General features: G+C 33.5%; 1 protein-coding gene across 1 annotated transcript in view; it reads right to left on the bottom strand.

The window, feature by feature from the left end:
• fras1 (Fraser extracellular matrix complex subunit 1) overlaps positions 1-8662 on the bottom strand; it is a 263784-nt gene extending 255122 nt beyond the window's left edge. The window contains exons 1-2 of the mRNA XM_055011340.1: positions 8602-8662; positions 1180-1211 (exon numbers count right to left, since the gene is read on the bottom strand). Coding sequence (XP_054867315.1) covers positions 1180-1211; positions 8602-8662 — 93 coding nt within the window. The remainder of the gene's footprint in view (positions 1-1179; positions 1212-8601) is intronic.
• Between the last annotated feature and the right edge of the window lie 505 nt (positions 8663-9167).

The following is a 9167-nucleotide window of genomic DNA, read 5'->3' as shown; positions in this document are numbered from 1 at the left end:
ATTGCCGACTATTATCATAAATTTCCCAAAAACAACTAAAAAACAGGCCATGCCCGAGTTACAGCAAAAGTACAACAGTAGTTTTTTGTTGCAGAGGAATTTTTTAAGGCTCTATGAGCAAGAACTGCAAATAAAAATAGTAGTTTTGTTGATTAGAGTTTCATTTACTTGAGCATGCACCAAAATGACCGTAAAATGCAGAGATTTCTGTAAAAATGCGAAGTGACCCAACTTCACACCTCCTGATTGATAGAAATGCAAAACAACTATCTGTAAAATACAGCAAAAAATCTGTAAAATATAGCAAAAGAAAGCTGTGAAATATAGCAAAAAAATCCATAATATATAGTTAAAGAAATCTGTGAAATATAGCGAACAAGCCGCAAAATATAGTAAAAAAAATCTGTGAAATATATTTTTAAAAATCTGTAAAATAACAGCAAACATTTCTAAAATATAGCAAAAAAAATCAGTAAAATACAACAAAAAAATCTGTAAACTAAAGCAAAAAACTGTAAAATAAAGAAAAAATCTATAAAATAACAGCAAAAATCTCTAAAATATAGCAAGAAATTGGTAAAATATAGCAAAAATAAAATATATTTTAAAAATCTGTAAAATATAATTTTAATACAGTTATCAGGGTTTTTCATGCTCAAAGTGAGTTTTGGCATCCCTGAAAGAATTTAATTGACAGACATTGAGCATATAAACAACAATCAACCAGTTTTGTTCATTGGAATTCAAATTACACAAACATAAGAAGACATTTATGTTTAAAAATGCTGAAACAGAACTCGCTAAGCTTTAAAATCCACTTCTCATCTCTGCAGCCGAACATCTTTAAACACTGAAATCCATCTGGAGTCTCCAGCAGCAGAATGTAAAACTAAAAGATCACCTAAACTTCTTCAAGCTTCTCTAACCTTCAGCCGGGCTTCTGCTTCGCCATCATCATCCACAAAGTAACGCATGCATAATAGATGAGACGTCTCCTCAGACAACAGAAGGACGAGCAGTGAAAACCAACCGATAACACAAACTCCTCTCTTCTTCCTCACCACCTACGAGCTCCGGCTAACCTGCCGGTGTCACCCGTGAATAAAACATGAGCAAACGCACAAATCCTGCAAGAGACGGCGAGGAAACGGCGAGCAGAGCCGGTAAAATGTGACCTACCGCATGCAGAGATCCCTCGTAGACACAAGCTCCTGGAATAAAACAGAAACACAGCGTTAGAGGCCCGTTGGAGTCGATACGTGTCATGGAAAGCAGCTTCTTTCCATCGCGGGGATTATGGAAATCTGTCGCTGTAATTCCTGCAGAGGCTCGGGTCAAACAGCAGATCAGCCTCCATCGATTCCTTCAAACTGGAACTTTCTGAAAGACGTCAGAGTCGAGTTTGGAAGGGTGATCGATACGAGAAAAACATGCAGCTGCATAAATATGTTTAGACGGACGGAGACTCGAGATTTGGAGGTTTAATGATGCAAAGATTGAGGACTTTCTGATTGATACGTGATCGCAAAAGTCTGGAAAATACAGCAAAAAAGCTGTAAAATAACAGCAACAATCTGTAAAATATAGCAAAAAAATCTGTGAAATATATTTTTTAAAAATCTGCAAACATTTTTAAAATTCTGTAAAATATATCAAAAAATCTGCAAAAAACCACAAAAAATCTGTACAATATTGCAAAAATAAAATCTGTAATATAACAGCAAAAATCTCTAATATAACAGCAAAAAAGCTATAAAATATAGCAAATAAATAAATTGTGAAATAACAGCAAAAAAATGTGTAAAATATATTTTAAAAATTTATTTTTATATATTATATATATATATATAATATATATATATATATATGTGTGTGTGTATTTTAATCTGTAAAATATAGCAAAAATAAAATTTGTAAAATATATTTTAAAGATCTATGAAATATACCCAAAAAACATCTGTAAAATATCAAAAAAATCTGTAAAATACATTTTTAAAAATCTGTAAATATAAAATCTGTAATATAAGAGCAAAAATCTTTAAAACAACAGCAAAAATCTGTCAAATATAGCAAAAAAGGAAACCGTGAAATAACACCAAAAATTCTGTAAAATAACAGCAAAAATCTGTAAAATGTATTTTAAAAAATCTGTAAAATCTAGCAAAAAATCTGTTAAATCTATCAAAAAAATCTGAACTATATATATAAAAAAAACTGTAAAATACATCAATAAAAATCTGTAATAAAAATGGTTGCAAACACATTCATTCAGCATTTTTTTTGTTTAGTAAGTTAGTAAATTCATTATATTTATACAATATACATTCACATTCGTATATTTTCAGTAATTTAAAAGTTTTGTCTATTAAATTAATAGAAATAAATACTTGTGAAGCTACTCTATACTGTGTATTTTGCATTGTATTTTTAATCTTTTTTAAATATTTTTTTACAGGGTATAACCAAAGATGTATTGATTAATTGATAAAGCTTCTTATGGTTGCAATAAAAACACAATAACTGAACCCAACAATGTCTTCAACACATTTTCTTCTGAACTGCATCTGAGATTTAAGGATAAACGTATAAACCAGTTTGTTCTGTGAGTGATAAATATTGAATAACTGGGTTTGATTTGTATCCGGAGACGACCTTCAGACCTGCATATTATTCTGAGTGTGAAGCTTTTAATAAGACACGAGCTCCAATGTGTGAATTTCTCTAAAATATTCAGTTTCCTGTTTTTTTTTCCTTCACATCTTCATCAGGATGGAAAATGTGTAAAATGAAGCCGTTTCTGATGCAGGATTCAGCACAAATTTCACTAAAATAACAGAAAAGAAAAACTTTTTTGGTGCAAACTGCAGTAAAACTGAACAGCAGCAGCTTCTTCTCAGCTGTGTGTCTGTGTATATGTAAAAAAAAAAACTGTAAAAATAACTGCAAATGTCTAATATATTGATTTTTTAGCAGGTTTAGTTAAAGAAAATCCGTCTGCATCAACCTCTCAGCTGAACACGAGGCTAACAGCAAAATGCTAATCAGGCTAACTAGCGTGCTGCTAATGCTAACGCTAACACAAGCTAATGTTGCTCCTAAACTGCTTTAAGTTTGTCTAAAAACACAAACAGGATTCATTTAATTCCACCACAAAGACAAACATTGGGCCAAACACTCGTTTACCTGCGTGGGAAGTTAGCTCTGTTTGGCTAACAGGAGCGGCTACATGCTAGCTTTAGCATCAAAACACTGCTTTCCTATCAGCGCTAGCTAGTTAGCATTGTGCTAATGGGGTATTTCTTCATCAGAAAGACTCACGACCTCCATCCTCCATCTAAGTCTGACTTTAATCATCTCCACCCGTGGGTCCTGCAAACCTGATTAAGCCCCGCCCCCTGGGCCTCTCCAGCAGCCAATCAGAATCCAGCACTGAATCCTCCATGTCTCTGAACACATGAGCTTTTGTATCATATTTTAAAGTGTTTTACGAGGTTTTTATTGTCTTTTATAATGATTTATTGTAGTTTTTTAGTTTTGTTTTCTGATTTAATGAGTTTATTTTTGATAGTTTGTTTTTTGATGTTTATAGTTTGTTTTTGGTGCTTTACTGCCTTTCTTTAATGATTAAGTGCCTTGTCTAATGATTTATTGTCTTTTTTTTTTTAATTGAGAGCTTTATTTATGGGTTTTATTAATTTCCTTATTCTGTTTGATTTTCTTGCCTTTTCTAGTGAATTATTGTCTTTTTATTGACTGTTTTATTCATGTATCTTTTTCTTTTAATGTTTTATTGCCATTTTTAATGATTAATTGTCTTTTAAAGTTTTTCTGTCTGTTTTATTGATTTATTGTCCTTATTTTTAATGTTTTATTGCATTTTGTTAGGATTTATTATCCTTTTTTTTACATTTCTCTGTCTGTTTTATTGATTTATTGTCTTTATTTTTAATGCTATATTGCTTGTTCTTTTTTTTTTGTCTGCATTTGTTCTCATTGTTTAACTCCACAAAAGGGGTGTCAACATTGTATGAGATTGATGCATATTTTAGTCTTGCAGCCAAATATTTTAATATTTTTATTGCCTGTTCTAAAGATTGTCTTTTTTAAAGTTTTTCTGTCTGTTTTATTGATTTATTGTTGTATTTTTAATATTTTACTGTATTTTCTAATGATTGTCATTTTAATAAAGTTTATTGTCTGCTTAATTGATTCATTCTGTTCCTTTTGATGTTTTATCGTCATTTCTGATGATTAATTGTCCTTTTGTAAGTTTTATTGCCTATTTTATCAGTTTATTATCTTTATTTTTAATGTTTTATTGCACTATGATTTATTGTCTTTTTTAAACATTTTTCTCTCTGTTGTATTGATTTATTGTTGTATTTCTAATGTTATATTGCCTTTTCTAATGGTTTATTGTCCTTTTTAAACGTTTTTCTGTCTGTTTTATTAATTTATTGTTTTATTTTGAATGTTTTATTTCATTTTCTAAGGATTTATTGTCACTTCTTTCTGTCTTTTCTTTCTTTCTTTTTGCCTCTTGATGTTTTATTACCTTTTTTCATGACTTATTCTTCCTTTTTAATGCTTTATTGCCTTTTGTGATGATTTACTGAGTTGTTTTTCAGGTTTTATTGTCTCTTTTTAACATTTTATTGCTGCCACATGATGATTTATGTACAAACAGAGCCTCGTTTCTGGAAGGAAACGGTAAATTTGCGACCTTCAGACTAAAACGTCGGGATGCTGGTGATTATTTCAGCAGAATTTGTAAGTTAAACGTTAAGAAAACAGAAAAAGAACGTACGGAGCGTGGCCTCGGGGTGAAGCAGAGCGAGAGGTAAACGTTTACGGAGACGGCGTCCAGTTACAGTCGTGTTCTTATAAAAGAAGCCTGACGGCGTTTATTCTGCTTTTCTGGGTTTTTTCTCTGAAAAATACGATCCGGCAGTTTAATCAGTTCCAGGTAGACGTGGTTCACATCGCAGAAGACAACAAAAAGCCATTTACAATTCAGATTTTTAGGAATTATTAGCAGCGTCTGAGCCTGAGCTGCTAATTAACACTTCAAATAACCGCTGACTTCATGAGAACGACGGTGAATTTATAATTTAATGTCATAAAATCCAGTTTACAGGTGTTTAAAAAGACGGATATTCATGAAAATATTTTTATTTATCCTGTCACTGATGTTTTTTATGGCCCGTTTTAATGTTTTATTTCATTTTTGAATCATTTATTGTCATTTTTAATGTTTTATTACCAGTTTTATTGATTTATTCTTCTTTTTTTTATGTTTTTGTTGCCATTTTAAATTATTTATTGTCTGTGTCAGTATTTTATTACCAGTTGTATTGTTTTTTTTTATGTTTTATTGCATTTTCTCAAGAATTAGTATCTTTTTATTGACTGTGTTGTTGACTTATTCAAAATTTTTGGATTTTTTGTTGCCTTTTGTCATGTTTTATTATGCATAGCACTTAAAACCAAAAACATTTCAACATCTAAAACATTTGCTCTTCTGGCCAACAGGAAGACGACGAAGATGGAGGAGGTAGAGGAGAAGAAGGAAAAAAGAAGGAGAAGAAGAAGAAGCAAAGAGGAGAAGGACGACAAAGAAGACGAAAAACAATTAGGAAAAGAAGTAGAAGACAAAAAGAAGAAGAACAAGAAGATTATTAATAATAATAATAATAATAATTAGAAGAAGGAAAAGAAGAGGAAAATTAAGAAGCAGAAGATGAAGAAGAGCATGAAGGAGGAGATGAAGAAAGAGAAGAAGAAGATGAGGACTAATAATAACTAGGAGAAGAAGAATAAGTAGAAGAAGATAAGTAAGAAGAAGGAGAAGACTAATAATAATAATTAGAAGAAGAAGGAAAAGAAGAAGGAGGAGCTTTGTAGAACTTTGACTCTGAGGATCTCTGTCCAGCAGGTTGAACTGAAGGCGAGACGAGGAGAAACTGAAGCTGATGATTGTGTTTCTGACAGATAAAGTCTCAGGAGGCAGATCTCTGGTTGGTCCCTCTGGATCTGGAATATTTAACCAGCCGGGTTTGGATCCAGGACGGAGCTCTGAGCTTCACGTTATTCCATGAATATTTAAACGTCTCCCAGCTCAGATCTGTCAGGAACCAGTGGAGATCTTCCAGAAGAAACCAGTGCTACTGCTTCTGGTCCACAGGTTTTATTTGCTGCTGGGTTCTGACTCCTCTGGGACGATATTTTACTGGATTATAGCAGCCTGAAGCACGTTTTTAGTCTGCAAAGTTTATTCCAAGCTGGATTTCAAGTTTGCAGATCAAGAGACAAGAAGATTTTCCACTGAATTTGCTTTACACTCTAAAAAAATTTTAATTGAACACATTTTTTGAAGAGTTTACTGTTATTCTACAGATTTCTCTGTTTTGTTAAATTCTTGATCATATCTAACAAAAATGGGAAAAAATATTAGAAATGTTTTAAAAATTCAAAATAATAAATAATAACACAAAATAATTCGACCACTTGAATGTATTAAAATTGACAAAAAAATACAATTATTCTAAAGATATTTGACAATATTTGAAAGACAAAAATGCATATATTAAGGATTTTTAAAAAATATTAAATGAAAAAATTTATTCTAAAATATTTTTTTCTATTATATTACAGATTTTTCTGTTTTGTTAAATTCTATATCATTCTTAACAAAAACAGAAAAAAATTAAAATGTTTATAAAAATGTAAAATAATAATAATGTCAAAAATGACAACTTGAATGTTTGCTGTATTAAAATCAGCAAAAAATATCATTATTCTACAAATATTTGGCAGTATTTGAAAGAAAAAATGTGTATATTAAGGATGTTTTAAAGTTATACTAAATGAAAAAAACTATAAATAAAATAGATTCTTTTTTCTATTATTTTACAGATTTTCTCTGTTTTGTTCATTTCTACATCACATCTAACAAATACACGGAAAAAAATTTAAATGTTTAAAAAATACATAATAATAAATAACAATAATATCAAAAAAACTGACAACTTGACTTTTTAGCAATTTGAACCTCTTTTATCCCATATTTTGCATTTTATTCATAATGTAATGTCTTTAGAGTGATGATATGTGACTATATGGCGCTTTAGATGTGATATATTGATGCTTTTTGGTGCTGCAAATCCTAAAATCTCCACTTTGGATGAATTTTGGCTGCAAAATTCATCCCTGGTGGAGATGTTCATTCAGAAATCCTCTCTAATAACACTTTATATTCACTGATTTAGTCTTCTGGGAGAATTCAAACCCCTAAAGTTAAGTTTACAACTGAAAATGTTAATTTCACACGAGAAAACTGCAGGAAAGCAGCAAAAATGTGAATTTTCACTCATTTTTGTCGAAACTTTAACAGGTTTTGGCACATATTTTGAATTAAATCAAGCATTTAATGTCATTAGAGTGATGATATGTGACTATATGGTGCTGTAGATGTGATATATTGCATCATAAACACTAAAATTTCCACTAGATGATGAATTTTGGCTGCAAAATTCATCCCAAGTGGAGGTGTTCATTCAGAAATCCTCTCTAATGAGACTTAATATTCACTGATTTAGTCTTCTGATAGACTCTAAGGATCTTAAAGTTACATTTACAGCTGGAAATGTTAGTTTTGCACATAGGAAACTGCAGGAAAGAAGCCAAAATGTGAGTATTGGCTCATTTTTATAGCAATTTTAACATATTTTATCACATAGTTTGCATTTTATCAATCATTTCATGTCTTCAGAGTGATGATGTGTGACTACATGGTGCTTTAGATGTGAAATATTGATGCTTTTTCATAAAACCCAAACCCTAATTGTGCTGCAAACCCTAAACTCTCCACTTGAGGATGAATTCTGGCTGCAAAATCCCCGCCTTCTACAGGCATTCATTCAGAAATCCTCTCTAATGACTCTTTAAATTCATTGATTTAGTCTTCTGATAGAATCTAAAGACCTTCAAGTTACATTTACAGCTGGAAATGTTAGTTTTGCACATAGGAAACTGCAGGAAAGCAGCTAAAATGTGATTTTTCGCGTATTTTTATAGAAATTTTAACCTATTCTAGCACATATTTAGCATTATATCAACTAACATACATGGTTAGAGTGGTGATATGTGACTACTGTGCTTTTGATGTGATATATTGATGCTTTTCCATAAAACCCAAACTCTAATGGTGTTGCAAACCTGAAAATCTCCACTAGATGATGAATTCTGGCTGTAAAATCCCCCCCTTCTGCAGGTGTTCATTCAGAAATCCTCTCTAATTGACTCTATAAACACTTCATCTAATCTGCAAACCTTAAAGTTTGGATGCAGCTCCTGTTTTTATCTCTACTTGGGGAATAAATGAGCTTCCCTGTTGCAGAAATCAGTGGATTTTGTCCCTTCTAGTGAAACTAAACCATCATTCTGATCAGAACTTTCTGCATTTCTGGACAGATTCAGCTGGAAAAGTAGTAGAAATGTGACTTAACGGAGTGTCCGGGATAACTCCTGACCTACATAAGAAACCGGACAAGTGGATTACTGGAAAGAAAAGCAGCAAAGAAACGTGAAAAAATCACCCACCGTGGATCCCGCCGGGGACGGAGAGGATCCCGGCCACAAACATCCACCATCCAGCGGTCATGGTCGCAGCCAGACGGGGGCTTTAAATCCAAAATCCGGAGAGTGAGAGCTCAGATCTGCGGGGAATTAACGCGGGTTTTCTCGGTGCATCCCGGAGAGAAACAAAAAGACAAAAGAAAAGATCCAGGAATGTTCCGGAGCCTCGGAACGCGCCGGGTCCGACTCCGGAGCGCTGCGCTCTGGGCAGGAATGCGGCGCAGCGGCGGAACCTGGAGGAGCTCCGTCCGCTGCCGGTTCTCCCTCCGCACCGAACTCTGCTCCACCAAACCCGGCGAGGAGCTTCGGTTCCTTTCTCCGTTCTCCTCCTCCTTTTCCTCCTCGGTGCGGCGGCGGCAGCAGCCGGGAAACAGGCGCAGACAGGCGGTCGGAGTTGGTGCGCTCCCGCAGCGAAGGTTGCGGTGTTTGAAGTGACTTCTCTCCCCCTCCTCCCCGCTCCTTGGCCGGCCTCCCCTCCTCTCCGGCCGGGAGGACGTCCCGCCTCTCCCCCTCCGCCTCATAATCTCACA

Source organism: Amphiprion ocellaris, chromosome 6, assembly GCF_022539595.1.
Source record: "Amphiprion ocellaris isolate individual 3 ecotype Okinawa chromosome 6, ASM2253959v1, whole genome shotgun sequence".
Classification (NCBI taxonomy): Eukaryota; Metazoa; Chordata; class Actinopteri; family Pomacentridae; genus Amphiprion; species Amphiprion ocellaris.
Note: the sequence above shows the minus strand (reverse complement) of the source record. Positions and strands in the feature narration are given on the sequence as shown.